The sequence below is a fragment of the Talpa europaea genome (genome assembly GCF_964194135.1).
Source record: "Talpa europaea genome assembly, chromosome: 7".
Classification (NCBI taxonomy): Eukaryota; Metazoa; Chordata; class Mammalia; order Eulipotyphla; family Talpidae; genus Talpa; species Talpa europaea.
In genome coordinates this window covers 118,405,432-118,432,888 of record NC_140074.1, presented here as the reverse complement: position 1 = coordinate 118,432,888, position 27,457 = coordinate 118,405,432, and the positions used below count along the sequence as shown (strand labels likewise).

At 39.4% G+C, this 27,457-nt stretch overlaps 1 protein-coding gene across 4 annotated transcripts in view; it reads left to right on the top strand.

Annotated features, from left to right (window-relative positions):
- FBXL20 (F-box and leucine rich repeat protein 20) overlaps positions 1-26,932 on the top strand; it is a gene marked incomplete at both ends in the record, with an annotated part of 83,642 nt that extends 56,710 nt beyond the window's left edge. For 2 of the 4 annotated variants that reach the window (XM_084236709.1, XM_084236708.1), the window contains 12 exons: positions 275-349; positions 1,627-1,721; positions 3,750-3,818; positions 10,565-10,660; positions 12,468-12,594; positions 13,791-13,865; positions 15,840-15,970; positions 17,953-18,013; positions 19,730-19,774; positions 21,985-22,041; positions 23,940-24,152; positions 26,825-26,932. In XM_084236709.1, the coding sequence (XP_084092835.1) occupies positions 275-349; positions 1,627-1,721; positions 3,750-3,818; positions 10,565-10,660; positions 12,468-12,594; positions 13,791-13,865; positions 15,840-15,970; positions 17,953-18,013; positions 19,730-19,774; positions 21,985-22,041; positions 23,940-24,152; positions 26,825-26,932 (1,152 nt within the window). The remainder of the gene's footprint in view (positions 1-274; positions 350-1,626; positions 1,722-3,749; positions 3,819-10,564; positions 10,661-12,467; positions 12,595-13,790; positions 13,866-15,839; positions 15,971-17,952; positions 18,014-19,729; positions 19,775-21,984; positions 22,042-23,939; positions 24,153-26,824) is intronic. The other 2 variants (XM_084236710.1, XM_084236711.1) reach the window with 1 other exon arrangement.
- Between the last annotated feature and the right edge of the window lie 525 nt (positions 26,933-27,457).

The window sequence follows — 27,457 nt, the reverse complement described above, 5'->3', positions numbered from 1 at the left end:
ACTTTGGCTACGATACTTATTTTTTTTTTCTCATCTCCTCAATATAAGATCTTTTAGTAGCTGGTAGTCTCTGTACCCACACATTTATGAGGTAATAGAATTGGAAATAAACTATGAATCAGAAATATGGCAGACCTTTTAGGGGTTAATGATAGGAAAGTGAGAATTTCAGGTCAGTTTAAATAATCAGTACATTGAGTTATGAACTTGAATGTTGCTGGCTTTCCCCTTTTATTACAACTTCTGTTCAATCTGTCTTTTTTCTTCAAACTAGGCATGGAATGTTCTGGCTCTAGATGGCAGTAACTGGCAGCGAATTGACCTGTTTGATTTCCAGAGGGATATTGAGGTATAATTATGTGATGTGTGGCCCCGTTTCTCTTGTTAGAATGTAATTACAACATAGAACAGATTAGCCTCAGCTATATAAATCTCCTTTCCCTGGAGAGAGAGACTATTAATTTAGGGCATCTGAACTTCATGGGAGCCTGCAATGGTTTCAAGAGCTTGTTCACTTTTGAGAGTGAGCAGAATTATTTTATTGAATTAGTACTTAGTTATTTCATATTAATAAGACTAAAATTTTTTGGTTATTTTTGCAGGGGAATGTGAATCTATGTTTGCTTATTTAAAGGAAGTCATTTTGTATTTGTTTATTGGAACATAAGTAGAGTTAGCAACTTGTTAGATGATATTTATACAAATTCTTTTTAAGATCAGCATTTTGGATCTTGGAGAGCCTACAGACAGTTTTTTGTGAAGAATTAAAATAACACCAAAGTCATGTATTGAATGATTTTTACTGGGGAGAGACTTTCTTCTCACTATTCACTCATATAAAATATCTTAATAGGGCCTATTTTATTTCTAAAATGTGGAAGCATAACGACTTAAGCTTAAATTCTTTTAACCTGAATTTGAATTCAGTGGTCCATGTTCTCATCAGGAGAGTGGAAATAGTAACTTTCTCATATTGTTGAAAGGGTTAAGTGAGATTTAGATTTTTGAAAATTGGTTATTGTTGTGATCCAGTGGAACTTAATTGTCTTGAGGGTCCATATAAGAAGTTTTAAAAGCCTCATGTCAGCTTTCTCTTATCTAAAGAAGGTGCTTTTAAAATGACACTGACAATGTACTAGATTTTTATGTTTTTCGCAATTCTCTAATCTTCATGGATGTAAATGTATAAAACAACATGGCCCACAAAGTCATTCAGCATAGCTTTCATTAACAGTTCATTAAGTCTCTGCTGTATTTAGAGTACTATAGAAAACATGATGGAACAACATTAAAAGAGTTAATGTTCAGTACTGGCAAATTTAGCAGGGAAGGCAGACTGCATAAACATAGTGACATAAAAGATCTGCAGAGCACATTTCTCAATGTCTTACAAATTGAGCAAAATAAATAACAATATAGAATTTAGACATGTTTCAAGTAGATGGGTTAATCAGAAAAGCTTTCTCACACTAAGTCGAAATTTTCCTATTGAATTATTAAATTAGGCCTTTTAAATGAGTAGAAGCTTCTTTTGTTTATAAATTATTAAAAATGAGAAAGTCTTCTTGTGAAAAACATTGTAGTGGCTTACCTTTTTGTTTGCCTGTCTTTTTTATTTTTTTACAGGGCCGGGTGGTGGAGAATATTTCGAAGAGATGTGGGGGCTTTTTACGAAAGTTAAGTCTTCGCGGGTGTCTTGGAGTAGGAGACAATGCATTAAGGCAAGAATTAATTAACTGATCATCTTGATTGAAGTAAAGAATAGTACTATTTCACCCAGAAAGGCTAAAATAGTTTTTAAGTTCCTAAGCTGTTTGGAATCCAAATGCACATACACTGCTTATAGTACAAAATACCCAGAAGTAGAAACTGATTTTGAGAATTAAACCAGAGCAAGTACAATAGTATCCCCAAACACCAGATTCCACATATCACAAATGGTTCTTTTAAAGCCTTGAGTAAAATGTTTTTAACTTTCATTTACAAAAGAACCCCCCCATTGTATAGTGAAAATGTTGTAATATGACTCTAGTAATAACACTGATAAAGTGTATTTCTTTCTAAAATGACAGAATTTGAAATTTTCAGCACATAAATTATATAACACTATGATTTATACAGTAAACGTGCAACTTTGAAAGGATTTCTTCTTTATTAACATTAAAAAGATAGAATCAGAAGTAAAGTAACTTGAGAGCCTCCCTGGTGGCACAAGGGGTTAAGCACCACACTGTGAAACAATCCGCAGCCTCTGTAGCACAAGTTTCATCCCTGGCCTGCCAGGGAGAGATTCACATGGTGAAGCAGCCCTCTCCTTTCTCTCCCGCTGCTCCCCTCAGCAGTATATTTTGGTCAGTCTGCCTGTTCTGTTCCCCACTCTGTCTCTGGTGAATCCTCTCACTACCACCCCCCTCCCCCGCCCATCTCTGACCTGTGCCCCAGCTCTTGTATGCATAAATAAAATAATCTTTTAAAAATTTTTAAAATAAAAAAAAGAAGTAACTTGAATTTTTTCTGAATTTTTTAATATCAGTTGCAGTTCTTTTTTTTAGATTTTTATTTATTTATATAAGAACTGGGGTACAGGTCAGAGGTGCAGGAGGGTGAGAGAATTTGCCAGAGACAGAGTGGGGAGCAGAACAGGCAGGCAGACCGAAGACACTGCTGAGGGGAGCAGTGGGCGAGACAGGAGAGGTGTTCCGCACCATGTGGCAATCTCCCTGGCTGGCCAGGAATCAAACCCGTGCTGCAGAGGTTGTGGACAGCTCCACAGCACTATGCTCAACCTGCTGCGCCACCAGGAAGGCCCAGTAACTTGAATTTTAAAAGGTTATTTGAAAATCACTTAGAATTTGCTAGTGGAATGGATGGAAAAAACAAGTTCTTGTACCAATTCACAAACTTTCATACTTTCATCTGCCTTTTTATGATCTCTTGTTTCAACTTAATTGAAAATTTCTTTTTAAAACACTCTTTAGAACCCATGGTTACATTTCAACACATTATTCCTAATGCAGTTCAACAGCAACCACTTATATGAAAATATACATAAAGGCTAAAAAAACAGAACTGCAGAACAGTAGACCCATGTTACAGTGTAACATTAGCTAATAACATACGCAGTGCTGATAACAGTTATTCAGATGCCCCACTCACCCAATCTACTTGGTGGCAACCATAATGTGAATATTAAACCATAATGTGATTTACATTTACTAGGAAAGACTTGTATAGTGATTTGATTATATGGTGTACCAATTGTAAAGTGAAGATCTATTTACTCAAAATTTTTTTTTTTAATTTTTATTTTTTTATTTATTTATACAACAACTGGGGTACAGGCCAGAGGCTCGGGAGGATGAGAGGATTCACCAGAGACAGAGTGGAGAACAAAGCAGGGAGATTGACTGAAATACACTGCTGAGGGGAGCAGCGGGCAAGACAGGAGAAGTCTGCCACGCCATGTGGGTATCTTCCTGGCCAGCCAGGAATTGAACCCACACTGCAAAGGCTGCAGACAGCTTCACAGCGCTTTGCTCAACCCGCTGTGCCACCGGGGAAGCCCTCAAAATAATTTTTACCTTGATTGACAGAAGCATCAATTTTTAAGAGTTTGTGATTAGAAATTAATTCATAATTGTTAACTACTTTGCTGCCAACATCCAACAATAATTTCTTTTCTTTTGTTTAATGCCTAGAATTGTGCCCATTTCACTTTCAAGCTTTTACTTTGTTTCTTTCCCATAAAGGACCTTTGCACAAAACTGTAGGAACATTGAAGTACTGAATTTGAATGGGTGTACAAAGACTACAGATGCGTAAGTATTCTGTTTTAAATGGGTAAGTCATAGCCCCTCATATATGGCCTATGCTTGAGCTTTAAGTGTAGGCAACTAAATATTTTTATCAAATTTCATTTTGATTTCATACGGGAAAGATATTTTATTTTTAAAGATTTATTTATTTATATATACAAGAACTGGGGTACAGGCCAAAGGTGTTGGGGAGTGAGTGGATTCACCAGAGACAGAGTGGGGAACCGAACAGGCAGATGGACTGAAATGCACTGCTGAGGGGAGCAGCAGGCAAGGCAGGAGAGGTCTGCTGCACCATGTGGGTAGCTCTCTGGCGGGGGATTGAACTTGTGCTGAAGTGGCTGCAGATTCATAAATTGCGTCTTAACCCCTTGTGCTACCAGGGTGGCCTAAGGAAAAGATATTTTAAAAGGAGAAAGTGCCATTAAAGTAGAAATGGAGTAAGAAAGCTATTTTGGAATCTGGCCCAAGTCCTATATTAACATTTAAAGTAAAGCATAAAAATTGTAGTTAGTGAGCATGTTATGTGGATACTAATAATATAAATTATTAAGACTACTTATTTCTAGAATATACTGGTAGCTATCATTTAAAAGACAGTAAACAGATAACTATAAAAATATGTAAAATCTTAAGCAGGACTAAACAGCTTTTGATAATGAATTTGAGCACATTTATTAAATAATTCTTTAAATGTATTGTGTCTGTATCAGTCACAATATTAAAGAAATAACATGTAACATTCATCTTGTGAGCTTACAGTCACATATACCACAGACATAGGAGGTAAACCTAAAAGATGTTCACCCCATGGATCTATATTTGGTAATAACATGTATCAAACAACATTTAAATATTATGTAGGAAAATTATTGTCTGTTGTGAAATGAGGTGAAAAAAGTGAAGAATCCTGTTTATACAGGGAAGAGATAGTATTGTTCACTGAATCTTCCTGTTCAGAAAGGCCTCAAGAAAGAGATGGGGGGCCTCCCCGGTGGCGCAGTGGTTGAGCGCTGGGTTGCGAAGCTGCCCGCAGCCTCTGCAGCGCCGGTTCGATCCCCGGCCTCCAAGTGAGGGTCTCACATGGAGCACAGACCTTTCCTGCCGCCCGCTCCTCCCCTCAGCAGTGTACTTCATCATTCTGCCTGCTCTGCTCTCCCCTCTGGCTCTGGTGAATTCTCTCACCCTCCTGCACTTCTGACTGTACCCACTGCTTGTATAAATAAATAAATAAATCTTTTAAAAAAAGAAAGAAAGAAAGAGATGATGGGATCCTTAGAATTGACTGAATGAATGAAAGTAGAAAACACTGCAAGCACATGATGCACACAGTTTATTTTACTGCCTGCTTTGAGGTCACAGCATTGTTTTTTTGAGATCACAACATTAACTTTTTTTTTTTTTAAAGATTCATCTACTTATGCATACAAGAGCTGGGGCACCGGCCAGAGATAAGGAGGGGTGAGAGGATTCACCAGAGACAGAATGGGGTACAGAATAGGTAGACCGACTGAAATACACTGCTGAGGGGAGCAGCAGGCGAGGCAGGAGAGGTCCGCTGCGCCATATGGCTTCTCCCTGGCAGGCCAGGGATCGAACTTGTGCTACAGAGGCTGCAGATCACTTCATATTGCGGTGCTTAACCCCTTGCGCTACCAGGGAGGCCCATCGTTAACTTTTTTTTTTTTCCTTTTTTTTCAAAGATTTATTTATTTATACAAGAACCGGGGTACAGGTCAGAGGGTAAGAGAATTCACCAGAGACAGAGTGGGGAGCAGAACAGGCAGACGGACTGAAGACACTGCTGAGGGGAGCAGCGGGCAAGGCAAGAGAGGTCTGCCATGCCATGTGGGTTTCTCCCTGGCCTGCCAGGAATCGAACCCGCACTGCCTTGGCTGCAGACAGCTTCACAGTGTGGTGCTCAACGCACTGTGCCACCGGGGAGGCCCCCCCCATTGTTAACTTCTAATTTAGAAGATAAAGTTTAATGAGAGACAAATTTACCAATATCCTCCACTCCCCCCCCCACCCCTCTGTTGTCCCTCACAAACTTTATACCAGTAGCTCTACATTTACTTTTATACAAATTCTGTTTGATTTTTGTTTTTCCTTTGAATACTTAATGTTAAAGAGATTAAGATTTTGACCTCTCCTGCCTGCTTATCACTGTACAGGTGCCTTTCTCTTTCTCCTTTTTCTAATAAACCTGTCCTTTTAAAATGTAATAAAAAATAAGGGCCTTCCTGCTGGTGCAAGGATCTAAGATGCAACCTATGAAGCTATCCACAGCCATTGCAGCACAGGGAGCTACCCACATGGCACAGAAGACCTCTCCAGTCTCGCCCTCTCCTCCCTTCAGCAGTGTATTTCAGTCAGTCCACCTGTTCTGTGCCCCACTCTGTCTCTGATGAATCCTCTCACCCCCTGCATCTCTGGCCTGCACCCCAGCTCTTGTATGCATAAATAAATAAATCTTTAACAAAAAGAAATGAGAACAAATGTTTTAAAACTAGGAACAAAGCAATCAGAAGTGAAGAATAAAGATGAGATAACAATCCAAAGAGATCTATATAACAGGTAAATTCAGTAAGCAATTCAAAATCATCCCACAAAGAAAGGCCCAAGCCCAGATGACTTCCCTGGTGCATTCCATCAAGTATTTCAAGAAGAAATAATTATCAGCCTTCAAATTAATAAAGAAAAAGAAGAAACTGGGCCTCCCCAGTGGCACAGCAGTTGAGCGCTGGGTTGCGAAGCTGCCCGCAGCCTTTGCAGCGCCGGTTCGTTCCCCGGCTGCTCCCCAGCCACCGGAGGAGGGTCCCACATGGCGCGCAGACCTCTCCTGCTGCCCGCTGCTCCCCTCAGCAGTGTACTTCTGTCTTTCTGCCTGCTCTGCTTCCCGCTCTGGCTCTGGTGAATTCTCTCACCCTCCTGCGCTTCTGACTGTACCCAGTGCTTGTATAAATAAATAAATAAATCTTTTAAAAATATATATTAAAAAGAAAGAAAGAAAGAAAAAGAAGAAACTTTTCTATGAGACTAGTATTTTTGTGATACCAAAAGCCAGGAAATCACTCTTAAAAGAAGTCTACAAATCAGTATCCCTCAGGAACAGAGATGCAGAAATACTTAACAAAAGTATAGCAATCTGAATTCAGCAACATTTAAAAGGATTTTTAGATCATAAGCAAATAGAATTTATCCCAGAAGTGTAAGTTTTACATCTGAAAATCAATGTAATTTCTCATAGCTATTAGTAAATTAAAGCAGGGATCAGCAAACTTTGTCTAGATGGCATCTGATAAGTAAATGTTTTAGGTTTCTTTGGCCATACAATCTCTATTAGAACTACTCAAACCCTGCTAATGTTTTACAAAAGCAATCAAACAATACATAAACGGAGGAGCTGTGCTCCAATAAAACTTTATTGCTGGGTGCTGAGATTTGGATTTCTTAGAATTTTCACGTGTCACAAAATAATATCTTTTGATTTTCTTTGTACCATTTAAAAATGTCAAAACCATTTTTGCCTTGTGGGCCATATAAAAACAAGCAGCTGGTGAGATTTACTGCTCTCTGGAATAATGTACCAAAACCAGTTGGTCGTTTCAGTGTAATAGGCAACCTCCTAAATGGTCTCCAAATAATGGTTACCTTCTGGTATTCACATCTTTGTGTAATCTTTCCCCTTGATCATGGACTGGACCTAGTGACTCATTTCCAACAATAGAATACTGCAAAAGAGATTGGATGTCACTTTGAAGATTAAATTACAAAAAGACTGTGACTTCTGTCTTACTCTACTGTCTCTCAGGGCTCTGGCTCTGCGGGAAGCAAGCTGACCTGTTTTGGATAGGAGAGGCCCATGTGGCAAGGAACTGATAAATCCAGCCAATAGCCAGCAAGGACCTGAAACCTACCAAAAGCATATGAGTGAGACTGGTACTGGGTCTTCTGAGGTCAGCCAGCAACCACTAGCTGCCTAAATGAGCTTGGAAGGAAAACTGCACCTAGTTCACTTTTGAGATGATTGCAGCTGTGGCCAGTGCTTTGATTGTAGCCTTGTGCTACACCCTGAGTCAGCGGCACCCTGCTAAGCTGCCTGTGCGTGTATTTTTCCTGACACACCAAAAACTGAGATAATTTGTTGTTTTCAGAGACTCAGTTTTGGAGTAATTTGTTACGCAACAACAGATAACTAATAAATAATTAGATACAAGTGTGCATGCCAAAATCCAACATCCATTCACGATAAAAATTCTTAGCAAACAAAAAGGGAACGTCCTTAAAGGCATCTATGAAAAACCTACTGCTGACATCATACTTAACTGTGAAAGACTGAATGCTTTACCCTAAGGTCAGGAGGAAAACAACTATTAGCTTTGACCACTTCTATTCAATATTCTATTGTAAATTCTAGCCAATGCAGTAAGTTTAAAAGAAAAAAATATATACAGATAGGAAAGAAATAAAACTATTTTTATTTGCAGATAACATAATTCTGAAGAAGTACCAGATTTCTGCACTGAAAATCATAAAACATTACTGTGGGAAATCAAAGAACACTTGTTAAGAATATGTAAAAAAAATCTTACAGTCAGTCAGACAGACAGTTCACTTAAAACTTGGGCTAAATTCTTATATAGACATTTCACCAAGGAAGAAATAAATGTCTAATAAGCACAAGAAAGGGTGTGCATTACAGAATTGTAAAGCAGTACAGTGGTATTCCTCTCTATGCCACTAAAATGACTATAATCAGAAGAGCGACAAGGAAAATTTTTGGAAAGGATTTAGAGAACCTGGGATCATCATACAGCGCTGTTGGGAATGTCAGTGATACATCCACTTTAGAAATAATTCCGCAATTATTTAAAAGGCAAGTTTAAGCTTAGTAGAGGGCCTCGCAGTTTTACTCCTGAGCATCTACCCAAAAGAAGCAGAAACACAATCCACACAAAGAAAGACCTAAGAAGCATATTGACCCGTAGACTTTGTGGCTCTTATTTGGATTTTGAACATATCAGTTTGACAGAGACATGTGTGAGAATTACAGAAACTTGAACACAGACTGGCTAGCAGGGTTTTTTTTAAAAGATTTATTTATGCATGTAAGAACTGGGGTACAGGCCAGAGGTGTGGGGGTAAGAGGATTCACCAGAGACAGTGGGGAGCAGAACAGGCTGACTGGCTGAAATGCACTGCTGAGGGGACTAGCAGGTGAGACAGGAAAAATCTGCTGCGCCATGTGGGTAGCTCCCTGGCTGGCTAGAGATAGAACTCATGCTGCAGAGGCTAATTTCATAGTGCTGTGCTTAACCCTTTGCACCACCAGGGAGGCCTTGGCTAGCAGTTGTTAAGGAATCAAAATACTTACCAGAAATATGTCCTGAAATATTTACAGGTGAAATAATATGTCTGGGATTTGCTTTAAAATACTGGGGGTGGTGATGGTCTCACTCATAGCAGGAATCTAGAAAACTTAAATAAGGGACCAGGAAAAAGAATAACTATAAGAAAGAAAATATCAAAATCAACTATCAACTATGAACCAGAGACACTCTGGGGGGGGGGGTGGGGAAAGGAGGGCTTGGGGTCGAAATAAGAGGGTTGTAATTGTATGGGGAATATAAAAAATAAAATTTAAATAAAAATAAATTAATTTTAAAAAAAAGTTGCCCACCATTCCTTTACTGTACTTTTCCCCCCACCTATGATGAAATGTAGAATTGATTAAAAGGTTAACCAAAAAATTAATTAAATAAATAAAATAAAATACTGGGGGTGGGGAGGTGGTGGAGGAGGGATTGGGAATGAGAAATGGATGGAATAGTAGAATGTTGATAAATGTCAAGCTTGATGATAGATGTCCTCTATTATTCACTCTCTGTGTTTGAAATTTCCCATAATCTAAAATAATTAACATAACTTGATCACTGTGAAAAGGTCTTTAAGAAATGCATAAAGGGGGCCTCCCCGGTGGCGCAGCGGTTGAGCGCTGGGTTGCGAAGCTGCCCGCTGCACGGGTTCGTTCCTGGCTGCTCCCCGGCCACTGGAGGAGGGTCCCGCATGGAGCGAAGACCTCTCCTGCCGCGACCTCTCCTGCCGCCGGCTGCTCCCCTCAGCAGTGTACTTCGGTCTTTCTGCCTGCTCTGGCTCGCTCTGGCTCTGGTGAATTCTCTCACCCTCTTGCGCTTCTGACTGTACCCAGTGCTTGAATAAATAAATAAATAAATTAATAAATAAATAAATCTTTAAAAAAAAAGGAATGTAGGTAGTAATATTACATATCTTCTTGCAACACAGTACTGGTCCACCCTTGTAAAATCTGGTTATTTCTTTATTGCTATGCAAAAGGAAATACTTAGCAAAGAATTAAGTGAAAGAGCAGAGACAGAGCTTGCAATCTTTTGTGTTTCACCCCTTGCTAGCAGGTATTACTTAGGATCCTGGAATCCTTGATTTGCAAAATGCATGTAGCACATAAGTGCACATAGCAGCACATGTGTTTGGTATTAATAGCTGTTAACACTTCCAAATATGAATTAAACACCACCTACTTCTCATTCAAATTCTCATTACATGGGACAGACTTTCTTTTCAATGTGAAAGGTCCCAGGATTTATAATTGCTTTTATTTGGGTGTGGAAAATTTATAGTTCCTATATATACATATGTCTTTAGTGGGAATCATGTATGATATATTAAGGATGTCTTCTTATTCATTATTTTCTTTCTCCATTTTTCAGTACATGTACTAGCCTTAGCAAGTTCTGTTCCAAACTCAGGCACCTTGACTTGGCTTCCTGTACATCTATAACAAACATGTCTCTTAAAGCTCTGAGGTAAATTTCTCATAACAGTGTTCAGTAATCAGAACAAATACTTTTTAAAAAATAATTAAAGTTGAAATTGATGGAAACAATGTTTTATGGATATGTACTATAACTTAAAATAGATCTTCTGTTTTACCTCTTGCCCAAATTACAGGATACATTCAGATGAAATGAATAGAGGTAACTAGAATTTCCAAGCAAAGTAGTATAATTTATACAAGAATGATACGGTTTTTGTGAAGGAAGGCTTGTTTTTCCAAAAGTAAAAAAATTAATCACATGTATCATGTGTGATTAAAGCAGCACTTTGGAGTCAGGTCACTAACCAGGTACCTTGAGCAAATGAAACACTTTTGAGCTTTTCCTTATCATTTCTTTGTGTTGTTAACATTAAACAATATTTTTCTTTGATAATACAGCTGAACCATAAAAAGTTGCCATTATTCGAGAGTTTTGTCTTACAAAAATGACAGCTTCATGTGGTTTAGCCTAGTGCATAAAAAGTATGCAGCAGTATTCTACCACCTAGTAAGTACTCAAAAAGTTTCAATTATTTTTATATTAATGTAATGTTTAGGGAACATTATAGAAATTGTATCATAAACGGCTGAAATGCCCACTTTATTTGTAACTTTACCTTTTTTTGACCAGCATTTTATAAATGATTTTAGCTTCACATATTGGTTACACTTGTGAATAGTAAGAATTAAGTTATTAATTAAGTATAGACTTAGTTAAGTAGAATATAATCTAAAAATAGCTCTTTCTAGACCTCCTTGGAAAAAGTATCCAAGACTTTTTCTCATTTAGGACAATATAACAGCATTTATAGTTTATGAAATATTTGCACATAAGTGATCTCATTTATTTGAAAACCTTGTAGATAGGACACTTTATAATTAAGAAAATCTAGAACATTTTTTAGTGCCACGTGCTTGATTCAGCCATGATGTAAGTGAATTGTTGCTGCCCTTAAGTTGTTCAGAGTCTAGTGGGAAGGAAAAAACTACCAAACATGCCATCATATTACAATACAGTGGTAGAAGGGAGTGTGTCCAGTTTGGGGAAAACATAAAGGGAACTGGGATGGATCTTAGACTCAGAGAGGTTCAGGGAATCCTCCTGAACTGACTTGTCTGAAGTCTCACTATTAATGATGAAGAACGAACTTAAACCAGGGTCCTGTGGCTTTATTTTATAATCAAAGCAATATTTTCCACAGATGAGGCTAATATTTTATAGAAGGCAGAAAAGCAACAAAATATATCTTAAATTCAGCCTACTGAAACAGTATTTTAGGTAATTCTCAGATAAGGAAATTTACTGATTCTCTTTTTTTAATGTAAGTTTAAATGTTTTTATTATTATTTTGATAAAAAGAATATTTGATAGAGAAAATTTGGCTTTGAACTTTAATTCTTCATTAATCTGGCAGTTTTAACAAATCTCTTAATTTCCATTTCCTGCCTGGAGACTTCTTAAATGGGTGATAATTACAAGAAGAATATGTTTTGGAAAGTACAAAATTCTGTAAATATCTAATGTATCTGAAGAAAATTTGTGCTTTTTAGTTAAGCTGTATTTGAGATTGCCTTCTTAGTGATATAGTCCCACTTGAGCACTACAGATATTGTTTGCTTTTTTTGTTGTTACAGGATTGTCTATATATTCCAAATCTACATGAAATAAATATGTATATTGTTGTGGGAGAGCACGGGGTTGTTATCCTTTCCCTAACTAAATAATAAAACGAGACTTTGGTTCCTTTGGAATTTATATTTTGTCATGTGTTTTTTTCTTTTTGTTTTATCCCAAGTGAGGGATGTCCACTGTTGGAGCAACTGAACATTTCCTGGTGTGACCAAGTAACCAAGGATGGTATCCAAGCACTAGTGAGAGGCTGTGGGGGTCTCAAGGCCTTATTCTTAAAAGGCTGCACACAGGTAACTCTCCATGTCGTACTATGAAAGACAGAGGACCATTGCCCTTTGTGGGCAGCCCCAAGGTTAACTTGAGGTATATGTAGCTGTTCTGTTATTGACCAAAGACGCATGCTTACCAAAAATTAGTGTTTTCCTCAGAAATATATAAATGAATTAACATTTGACCAACAATAAATTTTTGAGGGGAGGCATTTTGGGAGAGAGAAAATCATTCTGGATGTACACCATAGGCCTGAAAGGTTTTTGTGCCATTCCATCTAAAGAAAATTTTGTGTTGTCACTGCCTGAGACCTGGAACTTCAGTAGGTAGGGAAGGCAGTCTGGCAATTTTCACTGGTTGATTAACCATGAGGAGCATTTTCATAAGTGTGCCAACTATACAGCAACCTACATTTTATAATGTTGATGCTTAATTTCTGCCAGACTCATTACATATCCAACATATTTTTGTCATTACGAATTTTACTCTCAGTGTTTTACAGTGAAAAAAAGAGAAATTGATAAAGTAGCATCTGGAAGGAAATGATTCAAAAATAGGTTTATATGTGACTAATAGATAAAATAGGCTTTTATTAATAGTTATTAAGACCAGTGTTCCATTGAAAATACCCTCATTCTTTAATGATAATGGGGGGACGGGGAGGTTCTCATTGTTTGAAACAGCTTTAGACAATCTCTGCCTTAAAACAACAGCTTGAGCTTCTGGTTTTTTTCATGGAATCCTGAAAAATATTGATTGGAATACATCATTATAATCAATTACTTGCCATCTGTTCTCAGCACTGTACACATGGCACTGATCTTCCAATAGCAGATAAACTGGATTCCTTTCTCAGCTCCTGCTTCAAAAGTTTGTTTTGAAAAAATCTTAAGAGACAGTGTAGAAATTTGAAAATTATCTTAGCTTCCTAATCACTTCAGCAAAATACTGAAGCATATTAAACTTTTCAAAATAAAAATCCATGAACAATGTTTATCTTTTTCTTGATTTGACGACTTTGGTGGGATCGGAATGGATGAAAAATACTGATAAGCACATTAATTATGTGAATTACACTTTATGTGATCATAGGTCATTCTTCTTTTGGAACTTGGTTAGCTATATTGAGAATGTATTGATGAATGTATACACTCTTAGTTATCTTTTAAAACAATGTCAGTAATCATTTTTTCCTCTTTCCTTTTAATCTTTCTAGCTAGAAGATGAAGCTCTCAAGTACATAGGTGCTCACTGTCCTGAACTGGTGACTTTGAACTTGCAGACTTGCTTAGTAAGCAGGCCTTTCTACAACTCTTCAGCATTAATAAGTCATTGTATTTGTAGTTCACATTTGGCTTGTTTAGACTGTTGGTCTTTTTGTGTCTATCCCCAATCTCCTGAATTTTATTCAGAATTTGCCAAAATTACTCAGGCTTCTGGAATATTGGCAGTACACATTTAACTTCTCTCTTGCCTTGAAAATCACATATGGGTGTTGCTTTAGAATGAGAGGTTCTCATAGCAATGGAATAAGTTTATGGGAGTTTTTCCTTCTTTTTGCTAAACCTTCTATATCTTATACCCACCCCCTTATAGTTCACCTGAAATTTGAGAGCTTTGTGGTTTGTTTAGTTTTAAAGTCTCACATGGTACTTATTTTTTTTTTTTAATAGAGGCATGTTTTATTTATTTATTTGTTTGCTTATTTGTTTATACATGCACTGGGTACAGTCAGAAGCACGGGAGGGCGAGAGAATTCACCAGAGCCAGAGCGGGGAGCAGAGCATAAAGTCTCACATTGAAAGTGACACAAAACAACCTACCCTTCCAGCTTCATGGGGATGATGCTGAGGGTGATCTGCTTGGGAGGCTTCCTTTCTTTTTAATTCTGAGTGTCATAGTTGCTAACTACCATAATTTGCTTGATTTCATTTTTGAAATGTAGGTATTGGGCCTGAGAGAAAGAGCATGCACAACTATTATAAATCACCATCTTCAGTATTAGGAGAAAAAGGTTTTTGGCCATCTTCAGATTTCATTTATACACACAGATACTATAAGGGTGTGTGTGTGTGTGTGTGTGTGTGTGTTACCTTCATATAAATAATATATACCTTACATACCATCTACCTTTTTAATTTCATTCCTTTTACCATTTCAGCAGGTAGTATTATACTTGGAATATTTTACTTATTCCCTTCACCTAGATCTTAGTGCATGAGTCATTCCTTCTGGATAATGTGATGTCATGATTTTCAACATGCATGAGACTTCATGTTCTTACTCAGAACTGTTGAAGTGATCAGAGCACATTCTTGATCTGTTCTCTTCTGCTTCACTAATTTGAAACAAAAGTTTAGTAAATTTTACTCTTCCTAAGATTTAAAATATTGATAATAAAACTTTCGTCATCTTTCTTCCTTAGTAATCCCTTGCAGACTTTAAAACATTAAAAAGAAAAAGGCAATATAACCCTATTAGTACTGCCCTAATATTATGTGACACAAATTCTATTGGCCTGCTAAATATGCCTGCTTATTGATTGCTGCTTCCCGTTTATATTTCAGTTATCCGTGTTTAGTAATACACAATATGTCATATTTGACTGGCACTTTTTAAGTAGTTTCACATGTGTATATGTCTCACTAATTCTCAAGACAAATCCTGTATCTGCTTAGCACTGTTTTTATATTTTGATTCAAATGTGTAATATTGAGAACACACTAATATAAGCAGTGAGTACATTTTTTAATGTAACATCTTTCTGTGTTCATTTTATTTTAAAATAATTTTAAACTTACAGAAATCATTTGACTTGGACACGACTATAAATTAAGATATTATAAAACTGAAATATAGAAATAATCTGTGGTTGATACAGAATTGCAGCTGTCTTCTGGTTTCATCTTTTTCACTAACTTACCAGCATCAGTTTTGAATTTATAAATGTTTATACTGTTAAAGTATTGCTGTTCTTACTGTTTTCTAGGATATAAAATAATTCAATTGAAACTACACTATGATGTGCCCCCATGCTGTTCCCAATCCCATTAGGTTAAAAAAAATCCCACTATAGCTTCTTCCCTTCACACCACAACTGAACACAAATTATCTTGCAAACTAAATCAAAAGGAACTGATTAATTTAAATCTGCTTTTATTTGTTTTTGGTTCTTATTTTCACAGAGGTAACATTTTTTCCTTCTGTTTCTTCTGCTAAGTTACTAATATCTATGGGGTTGTTTTTTTTTGCTCTTGTTTTTTAGCAAATCACAGATGACGGTCTTATTACTATATGCAGAGGGTGCCATAAGTTACAGTCCCTCTGTGCCTCCGGCTGCTCCAACATCACAGATGCTATCCTGAATGCTCTAGGTCAGAACTGCCCACGGCTTAGGTAAACATTTCTTGTTTAGCTCAAAAAATGAAGGGACAAGAAGAGAGGACTCCTTTACCTACATTTACTCCTTTGGAACCTTGAAATTTTTAAGGTGGACAACTGTGCAAGGCCCAGTTTTAATACCCAAATACTTGCTTTGTACCTCACTTGATCACATGTAATTGGGGTAATAGTACCCATTTTCTACTTCATGCTATTCATACTAGGGGGGAAAAGTCAACATTTTATTTCATTACTTAAATCTTTATTTAAAATCTTCATTAAAAAGCCTATGAAGACTTTTTCTCTTATTAATGTTTTTGTATAATTCCTTTCTAAATAAAGTTGATAGGCTCAGCCATTTATATTGTTGTAATGATGTTAGAAACATAGCCGAGGATAGTTAAAAGAAACAACAGCCCTACAGGAGACCTTCTTTTGTGCTGACAGTTTCTTAGAGAAAGTTTTTTACCCTGTGCCTCCTTCTCAGTGCCTAAATATGGGATTGGCCAAATATTTACTAAGAATGCTGTATTAACATGCACATGGTATCAAACCCATGTTGATTCTATAAGCACACGCACAACACACTGTCTTGTAATAAATATGGATGACCCCCGTAAATCTTTTTTTTTGTTTTTAAAAATTATGTTAGACGTATTAGCCATTGTTTTAAGTGATTTACCAATATTCAGTTAGTCATCATAATACCATATCAGCACTGTTGGTATCTCTGTATTATAGATGAGAAAACCAAAGCAGAGAGGTCAGGTAGCCTGTTCAAGATCTCATAGCTAAGTCCAGGAGCAAGGCTTCAAACCCAGGCATTCTTTTCCCAGAACCCCTGAAATCAATTGTCTTACATACTAGAATCATTCTAAACTTTGTTAAAACCTTTTTTTCTTTTTTTTTTTTCTTTTTTTTTTTTGTGATCACCTGGCCATGGGCCTAACCATAATTATTGGAAGAAAATTTGCCTACAGTATCAAAATTCCTTAGTAAATTAGACTTCTGGTCAAAATTAATAATATCAAATTCCTAGAGTAAAGTACTTCTCAGGAATAAGTAACCAACCTCCACTCTGAAATTGTCTGTTCCCTTTTTCTGTTTCGAGGGAGGAATTCCTTCAGTCTTAATATTTCATTTTATCATTAGACTACAAAGACTCAAATGTGATCTTCAGAAACCAGGTTTCAGTCAGATCATACTTTCCCACTTGATACAGTGTTCTTGATTTTTAGTTTTTAATGAGTTCTTATATTTTAGCTTTAATTTTTTTCGCTTTCTGTAGTAATTGGTAAGCAAATATAAAATATTCTTTGGTACTATAGTGCAGATGACATAAAATTTTAACAGAGGACCTACTTTTTGACTCCCATTTCTGTGATTGGTATTTTGGTTGTTTTAGCAGGTCATAAATAGAAGAGTGACTGCCAGCTCAGCCTCTCTCCCCACTGGGCCTTCCTGGGAGCCTGTGGGAGGAGGCAGAAAGCTTAAGGATATTTTTTTTCATAAGTATGGAATTTCATATTTGGGACAGGTCTGTAATTAAACAGTCCCTTATAACATTTTTCAAAGCTTTTTAAAACTAAGTGAACTTACATGGAAGATAGGAAAAAGAGAGTGATTTTCTTTAGTAACACATTAACTGAAACAGAGTATTTATCTCCATTTCCTTTGTTTTCTAGGAGCAGGCTGCCCTCTGGGGGTAAGCAGTATGCCATGAAGAAGGCTTTTAAATACATTTTGGCATTAATTACAAGTTTCTATTCTTCTTATTGTGTCACTCTGATGTGGTATTTGCATGACCACTTTATGACTTGATGCAAATGGATGGCAAGATCTGTATACAGATTTGCTTAGCTGTTAATGTCACTATATATTACAGTCCTTAGGGAATAGGAGCTCATTTTCTTAAACACTTGGTATTCTAGTCGACCCAGTTATCAGGGACCAAAAGGCCTGACTTCACTTTTTTTTTTTTTTTTTTTTTTTGACAGAATATTAGAAGTGGCAAGGTGTTCTCAATTAACAGATGTAGGCTTTACAACTCTGGCCAGGGTAAGTTATTTTCTCCATGTCCTGTAGGTTTTGTTCAGGATATATGTTTCAGAAGAATGAACATCGAAGAAATGGACCAGTAGCGGAATTGAGGGTATGGGATATAGTGAGGGTATAGAAGAACTTCTCTGTGGCTACCAATAGTTACAGGTCTGCTGATGGTAGTAACGATAGAGACTGCTCTGGAAATTATGGGATTTCTGGCATTTATGGCAAATGATTGGCAAATATGGCATTAAATTAAGCAGGGACTTACCAGTGCTTTGTGAAAGAAACACACTTGGCTACTTGATATGTGACTGGTGGATAGAGTAATATTGAAAGAGACATTAATTGCCTGATTTTATTTTATTTTTTTAAAGATTTATTTATGTATACAAGAGCTGGGGTACAGGCCAGAGATGTGGGGGGGGGTGAGAGGATTCACCAGAGACAGAGTGGGGAACAGAACAGGCAGACTGACTGAAATACACTGCTGAGGGGAGCAGTGGGCAAGACAAGAGAGGTCTGCCTCGCCATGTGGGTTGCTCCCTGGCCGGCCGGGGATTGAACTCGTCCTGCAGAGGCTGCCGATTTCTTCATAGTGTGGTGCTTAACCTCTTGCGCCACCAGGGAAGCCCTTAATAGCCTGATTTTAAATGGAGAGGTTCTAAGAGATTTTCTGTATTCTCTGGAAAATTTTAATACTTAGAATGATTTATAAATCACTGTATAATAATAGTTTTTAACATTATACTGTCTTTGATCAGTATTGTGGTACATGGGGAAGGACCTTTGTTTCCAGGCAGATTGATGAAATCAGCTGGGTATGGAGCACACCAAGGCATAACTAAATGAGGACATTACACTTACCTCCCACTCTTCCAGAGAGATAATTTTCATTCAGTTGTTTATGTTTGAAAGAATCTCTGTTCAGCAGATTTATTCACTTGGACTTTTAAGATGCCAGATACTTTAAATATACTTGAATGTAAAATAAATGAGAAATTTGACTGTGGTTAAGACCTTTTAAAATGGGGCCTCCCTGGTGGTCTAGAGGTTATATCTCAGTGCTATCACTGCTATGGCCTGGGTTTGATCTCCAATCAGGGAGCTGACCCACATGGCATAGCAGACCTCTCCTGTCTTGCCCACTGCTCCCCTCTGGTCTGTACCTAAACCTCTGGTCTACGCCCCAGTTCTTATATACATAAATATATAAAATAAATCTTAAAAAATAATAATAAAATAAGTAAGGTGTCATTAAAATAAAAAAAAAAGCTTTTTAAATGTATAATTAATGAATAAGGCAAAAAGTGACATTAGGGGGCCTCCCTGGTGGTGCAGCAGGTTAATAAGCACAGCGCTATGAAGCTGTCCGCAGCCTCTGCAGCATGAATTTGATCCCTGGCTAGCCAGGGAGATACCCCACATGGCGTAGCAAACCTCTCCTGTCTCGCCCACTGCTTCCTACAGCAGTGTTTTCAGTCAGTCGGCCTGTTCTGCTCCCAGCTCTGTCTCTGGTGAATCCTCTCACCCTCCCACACCTCTGGCCTGTACCCCAGTTCTTGTATGCATAAATAAATTTTTTTAAAAAAAAGTGACATTAGCATTATACTACCTCTGAAACTTGAGATTTCATCAGTATATTTAATACCACTACTTAGTTTTCTGGTTTAAAATTTTTCCCGTTGTTTTAAATGGTTGTACTATAATATTTGGTTCTGCGTTTTGTAGAATTGCCATGAACTTGAAAAGATGGACCTAGAAGAGTGTGTTCAGGTAAGACTGGATTTTTACTCAGAAATATAATGTTATAGAAACTTTATACATGCACCTAGTAGTATTGGGTTCCCCACCTTACTGTCATGTAGTGCCTGGCAGCACTGCTTACTCCCCATGCATTAAAGTGTCCACCAGCCATGTCATGCAGTGGCACACACATATTTTAAGGAACTACTACCACATGCTGATAAGGTGGCCATTGGAAAGAAAAAGGCCCAAACATTTAGGCTATAAATGGCACTGCCCTTTTTTGACTTAACTAGACCCTGGACCACCTTATACCATTAGTCCTGGAGGCCTGACTCTCTAGAACTCTGCCCTTAGGACAGGCAGACTGACTAGGTAACTCGTTCTCAACATTTTCTTTTATTATCAGTTTTAAGAGTTTTGAAATTATTCAGTGATTGGGGAGAAACTTTTTTTTTTTTTTTTTTTTTTTTTTTTGTGGGGCCCTTGCCAGTGCCCGGGGATCGAACTGGCGCTGCAGAGGCTGCGGGCAGCCTCGCAACCCAGCGCTCAACTGCTGCGCCACCAGGGGAGGCCCAGGGGGAGAAACTTTTTTTTTTTTATAGAGGCATGTTTTTATTTATTTGTTTGTTTGCTTTGTTTATACATGCACTGGGTACATTCAGAAGCAAGGGAGGGTGAGAGAATCCACCAGAGCCAGAGTGGGGAGCAGAGCAGGCAGAAGGACCAAAGTACACTGCTGAGGGGAGCAGCGGGCGGCAGGAGAGGTCTGCGCGCCATGTGGGACCCTCCTCCGGTGGCCGGGGAGCAGCCGGGGATCGAACCGGCGCCGCAGAGGTCGCCGGCAGCTTCGCAACCCAGCGCTCAACCACTGCGCCACCAGGGAGGCCCCGGGAGAAACTTTTTTTTAATAACATGTCCAGATACTACTTGGAGACTTGACTAAACAGAAACTTGTTCTTACTAAACTGAAATTTGTTTAAATCCCTCTGTGTCCCTTTCCAGTGTTAGTCTTTCTGGGTGGTATACATACACCTGGCTATTCCAGCCTTCTACCCCTCACTTTTTCTTAGCCTCTGTGAAGTCTTACACAGTTAAAGTACCTTAAGAGTTGGGAAAAGGGCCCTCCCTGGTGGCGAAGGCGGTTGAGCGCTACACTGTGAGGCTGTTCGCAGTCTCTGAAGCACGGGTTTGATCCCAGCTGACCGGCGAAAATCATACATGGCGCAGCCGGACCTCTCCTGTAGTGCCCGCTGCTCCCCTCAGCAGTGTATTTCGTCAGTCTACCTGTTTTGTTCCCTGCTCAGTCTCTGGTGAATCTCTCAACCTCCCGTGTATCTGGCCTGTTCCCCGGTTCTTATATAAATGAATCTTTTAAAAAAGAGAGAGAGAGTTGGGAAAAGGAGCATTGATTTACTTTCAGTCCCAAGGCAACTATAAAAGACTTTTCTTTCTTTAGTTAAAGCAGATTCCAGCAGTCTCTTCTTCCATCCTGGGAAGATAACTGACATGCAAGTTATCAAACCTGAGTTATAGCATACTTTATAAAGTACAGGCCAATTATCTAAATACTTGAGGATGTTCCTACTTTAATTTTTTTCTTGGAGCCGTATCTTCTGATTCTTTTTTTTTTTTTTTTTTTTTTTTAAGATTTATTTATTTATTTATTTATACAAGCACTGGGTACAGTCAGAGCGCAGGAGGGGGAGAGAATTAACCAGAGCCAGAGCGGGGAACAGAACAGGCAGAAGGACCGAAGTACACTGCTGAGGGGAGCAGCGGGCGGCAGGAGAGGTCTGCGCGCCATGCGGGACCCTCCTCCAGTGGCCGGGGAGCAGCCGGGGATCAAACTGGCGCCGCAGAGGCCGCGGGCAGCTTCGCAACCCAGAGCTCAACTGCTTCGCCACCAGGGAGGCCCTTCTGATTCTTTTTTGTGATGGTTTTGATGAGGTAGAAAAAAGACCAGAGATTGTAGAAGTCATATGTGAACAGAGTTTGACTGGTTTCAAAAACAGAACAGAATTCTCAGCAGAGCTGTTGAAAGATGAAGCTAAGCGATAACTAGATGTGTTCAATAGATTTTCAAACAACAGGTTCAAGCAGCTGATGGGATTTCAACCTTAAGGTTATTATTTGTTAATTATCCTCGGATCTAGACTACAAGTATAATGGAGAACGAGGTATATGGCCCATGATTGTATTTGGAATTATACCTAAAAAAGCTTATGTCTTTCTTTCAGATAACAGATAGCACATTAATCCAACTTTCTATACACTGTCCTCGACTTCAAGTATTGGTGAGTTTGACTTTGAAAGTTGTTTTTTTTTTTTTTTAATAGAGGCATGTTTTTTTTATTTATTTGTTTGTTTGTTTGTTTGTTTTGTTTATACATGCACTGGGTACAGTCAGAAGCGCGGGAGGGTGAGAGAATTCACCAGAGCCAGAGGAGGGAGCAGAGCAGGCAGAAGGACCGAAGTACACTGCTGAGGGGAGCAGTGGGCGGCAGGAGAGGTCTGCTCGCCATGTGGGACCCTCCTCCGGTGGCCGGGGAGCAGCCGGGGATCAAACCGGCGCAGCGGAGGCCGAGCAGCTTCGCAACCCAGCGCTCAACCACTGCGCCACCAGGGAGGCCCTGACTTTGAAAGTTTTATGTGTTTATCAGATTTAATCAAAACAGCACTATAGTTAGTCCTTACTTCCCTCTTAGTGTGTGGTTACCATTTGGGGAAGGCATATTTCTCCATATTGCTAATTTAAAGAGAACCAAGGGAGGGCCTCCCTGGTCGTACTGGGGTTAAAGTCTCAGCTTATCAGGTTATCACCAGCCACTGCAGCATGAGTGTGATCCTGGGCCAGGGAGCTGACCCACATGGCACAGCAGACCTCTCCTGTTTCACCTGCTGCTCCCCTCAGCAGTGTATTTCAGTAGATCTATCTGTTCTGTTCCCCACTCTATCCCTGGTAAATCCTCTCACCCCACACACCTCTGGCCTGTATCCCAGTTGTTGTATGCATAAATAAATAAATCTTTTAAAAAACTTCATAAAATTTTTTTTTAAGTGGACCAAGGGAGAACCTGAAGGGAAACTCTGAAATAGAAACTGGAAAAATCAAATGCTTTCTGTACCAATAATTGGAGAAAATGGAAATAAGATGGAGAGTATGAGTTCTACCTTCTACATTAATTACATTCCAGCCTGTATGGTGTTTAATTCTCCAGATATATAAGAGACTAGATGGCCTAAAATATAGTTGTTGGTTTTTTTTTTTTAAGATTTATATATTTATGCGCAAGAGCTGGGGTGAAGGCCAAAGGTGTGAGGGGTGAGAGAATTCACCAGAGACAGAGTGGGGAACAGAATAGGCAGATTGACCGAGGGGAACAGCGGGCAAGTCAGGAGAGGTCTGCCTCGCCATGTGGGTTGCTCCCTGGCCGGCTGGGGATCAAGCTTGTGCTGCAGGGACTATGGACAGCTACAGAGGCTGGGGATAGCTTCATAGGTTGCGTCTTGGAGGCGGCGTGGGGGGTGCTAAAATATACTTTGAATCACCTTGGGATCAGATGTTCCTATAAAACAAAACCAATCAAGACTTTACTGGGGGGAGTTCTCTACTACTGCTCCCATTAACACTACAGGAAACCATTCTAATGGACTGTTCTCTATCTAGGCTAATTTTTGGTACATTTAGAGGCATGCTGCTATCCAAAATAGGGTCATTGGTTCTTAGAAGGAATCCAGGCATTCAAGGAAAATTTGTAAAGCAAAAAGATTTATATGAAGCAGTGACCACACAGGACAGTTGTAAAGAGAATCATCTCCAGTTAATTAACTGTTTGCTCATATTGCAGATATTCAATTAATCCAAGTTCCAGAAAATTTTGTGCAGAAAAAACTCAAGCCCCATTTGTCCCTGTTAGATGTGGAGTGGGGAGAGGGCATTGTATCTCATTTTGTTTATATACTACTTCATTGTCATAAAAATTGAGAAAAACACACAGAAATCCTGTTCATTGATTGTCATTAGCAGGACCCCAGCAACTCTAGTTTTCTTTCTTCATTTCACCACATCTGCTGATGGCTCCATGTACATCAAAATAAACCAGGAAGGTCTCATTTCCAGTTTTACATAGGCCTCTGACTGGAAGAATGCCGTTAGATAATTTGTGTCCTTTTTTCCTCTATTTGGCTACAGAGTCTGTCTCACTGTGAACTGATCACAGACGATGGAATTCGCCACCTCGGGAATGGAGCCTGTGCCCATGACCAACTGGAGGTGATTGAACTGGACAACTGCCCACTCATCACAGATGCATCCCTGGAGCACTTGAAGAGCTGTCACAGCCTTGAGCGGATAGAACTCTATGACTGCCAACAAATCACGCGGGCTGGAATCAAGAGACTCAGGGTAAAGATGGTTGCATCACTCTCCAGCTCTTCTTCTCGACATCCTTTCCTTCCTTTTTTGTTCCCCTCCCCAAACCATGTCCTTTTTTCCCTCATAATTACATTCCTGTGGTTTTTCTATATAATTGGACATTGAGCAAAGAGAGGAAAAGTGAGAGCACAAACCTAATGGTACATAGTCTTCACCTGTTATCCTACATGGACATTTAGTAGGAAAATACCCACTGAAGAGAAGAAAAGTAGGTCTCCTCCCAGCAGACTCTCCAGTAGTGTCCAGGGCTTAATCACATGCCAAGAGTCAAAAAAGCACATGCCAGATTTTGTTTCCAGAAAACGAAAGGAATAACAAAATAGTTATGTGGAATTTGGGAATTTAATATGTATTTCCTTTTCTTAAATCTCCACATCTCCGTGTCCCAACCCTTTTCTTAGTTTGTTTGATTTATTTATTTTTAAAGATTCAGTTTTATTTATTTCTGCATATAAGAACTGGGGGGGTAGGCCAGAGGTGCGGGGGTGAGAAGCTTCACCAGAGACAAAGTGAGGAACAGAATAGATCTACTGAAACACAATGCTGAGGGGAGCAGTGGGCAAGATAGGAGAGGTCTGCTGCACCATGTGGATAGCTACCTGGCCAGGGATTGAACTCATATCCCAGTGTCTGGCGATAGCTTGATAGCACTGAGACTTTAACCCCTGTGCCACTAGGGAGGCCCCTGTGTTATTTTTTTAAGATAGCAAATGTATCATACAGTTTTTTTCCTTTTTCTGTTTACCCCATCCTTCATAATTGAGAGACCCATGTGTAGCCAAATGACCAGAGACAGATTGCCAGCAAGGAGATTATAAAAGGTTGGACAAATCTATATGTTAGATTATTCAGCTCTGCAGACATGTTTTGGAACATTTGCTTCACATCTGCTGTGGGAAAGGCATTGTCATTAACCCTTACCACCAACCTCCAAAAAATCCATCTTGGCCACGTGGTGTCTGGGTGCATAAAGGAACACCAATCTCACCTTGAGTTCCAGTTGACTTAGGTCTTCCTCTCCTTTCAGATAGAGGAATTGAGCACAGCTGTAATGCCAAGGCTTTATAGCCACATTTCTTCCTCACCAAGAGGAGAGCCACCGGTCAGCCAGAAGCTCTTCCATCTCTGAATTCTCAAGACTATTTATCTTGTCTTCAAATCATATAGCATTTTTTTTAAAGATTTATTTATTTATCCATTCATTCATTTATTTAATTATACAAGTACTGGGTACAGTCAGAAGCACGGGAGGGTGAGAGAATTCACCATAGCCAGAGCGGGGAGCAGAGCAGGCAGAAGGACCGAAGTACACTGCTGAGGGGAGCAGCGGGCAGCAGGAGAGGTCTGTGTGCCAAATCACATAGCGTTTTTTCATTTTAGTTTAGCTTTTTATGTGCATAAGCTCCCTAAGAGCAGGATCTTCATCTTTTTTTTTTTTAAAGCTTTATTTATGCATACAAGAACAGGGTGTAAGCCAGAGGTGTGGGAGTGAGAGGATTCACCAGAGACAGAGCAGAGAGCAGAACAGCTGGATCTACTGAAATACATGCTGAGGGGAGCAGCAGGTGAGACAGGAGAGGTGTGCTGCACCATGTGGGTCAGCTCCCTGTCCGGGGATTGAACTCCTGCTGCAGTGGCTGCGATTAGCTTGATAACACTGTGACTTAACCCCTTGCTCCACCAGCGAGGCCCCAAGTTGTAGACAATGTTTTTTCTAATACTTATTTAGTTAAAGATTTAGTTATGCATGCATGCAAGAACTGGGTACAGGCCAGAGGTATGGGAATGAGAGGATTCACCAGAGACAGAATGGGGAACAGAATGGGCAGATTGACTGAAATACACTGCTGAGGGGAGCAGTGGGCCAGAGAGGAGAGTCTGCTGCGCATGTGGGTAGCTCCCTGGCTGCGGATCAAACTCCTGCTGCATTGGCTATGGACAGCTTCATAGGTTGCGCCTTAACCCCTTGCACCACCAGGGAGGCCCTTTTTCTGATATTTAAAAAAAAAATCTCAGGGCCTCCCTGGTGGCACAAGGGGTTAAGTTTCAGCACTAAGAAGCTATCTGCAGCCACTGCAGCACGAATTTGATCCGACCCCAGCCAGGGAGCTGACCCACATGACACAGCAGATGTCTCCTGTCTCACCCGCTGCTCCCTTCAGCAGTGAATTTAAGTCAGTCTGCCTGTTCTGCTCCCCGACTCTGTCTGTTGAATCCTCTCATGCCCCTCCACACCTCTGGCCTACACCCTAGTTCTTGTATGCATAAATAAATAAAATAAGTCTTTAAAAATATATATTGTCCACAACAAATTGAGGGAAATTATTTTAAGCTTGCATAATTTCTTCCACCTACGGGAATCCAACTACAAGCCCTTTTGGTATAGGTTAAAAGCCTGCTGTGACATTTTTCCCCGGTTTTGTTTGTTCCTTTTTTTGTTTATAGAGTAAGTACTAACATAATTTAATTTAGTCATTTAAAATGGTTGATAAAATGGAACCCAAGCCTCTCAACATCCGGACTGGTACTTAGCCTCTGCCCTGCTGTCATGTCCACCTGACCTGTTAGTGATTTTTCTGAAAAGCAATCTTTCTTTCTGTGTTTCAGCCCTCTCTCTTAGTAATGTTTCTGTCTTGTTTCAGACCCATTTACCCAATATTAAAGTCCACGCCTACTTCGCACCTGTCACTCCACCCCCATCAGTAGGGGGCAGCAGACAGCGCTTCTGCAGATGCTGCATCATCCTATGACAATGGAGGTGGTCAGCCTCGGTGAACTGAGTATTTAATGACACTTCAGAGTTACTGCGGAGTCTCCAGTGGAAGCGACCCCAGAGTTCTGGGCAAGGGTTACAAAGTGAGGGCAGCATCCAAATCCCCAGAGCTACTGACACATACGCATACCTACCGTCACCCCCACCTACTCTAGCTCTGTGATCTGGGGACTGAAGTCTGCACTGGCTTTTATCAAGTGGATTGGTAAAAGGTACCCATTCCTGTCAGGCAAGCCCAGAAAAAGATCATAGGCAAGGTAAAGGGAAGGGGGCATTCCAGCAAACCCAGTGTTACTGCTACTGCGGTTTCTTTATTTTGTTTAGGGGGTTCTTTGGAGATTTTGGAACAGCAACTGCAGTCTTCGGGGGTCAAGGAAAGCATTCAAAAAAAAAAAAAAACTATATGTTGTATCCAGGGACCAGAGAGAGAATTTCTTTGCATCCTATAAATGGTAGCCATCCATTGTGAGATGACTACAGAGCTTCTGTGCTTCCTAGTTCC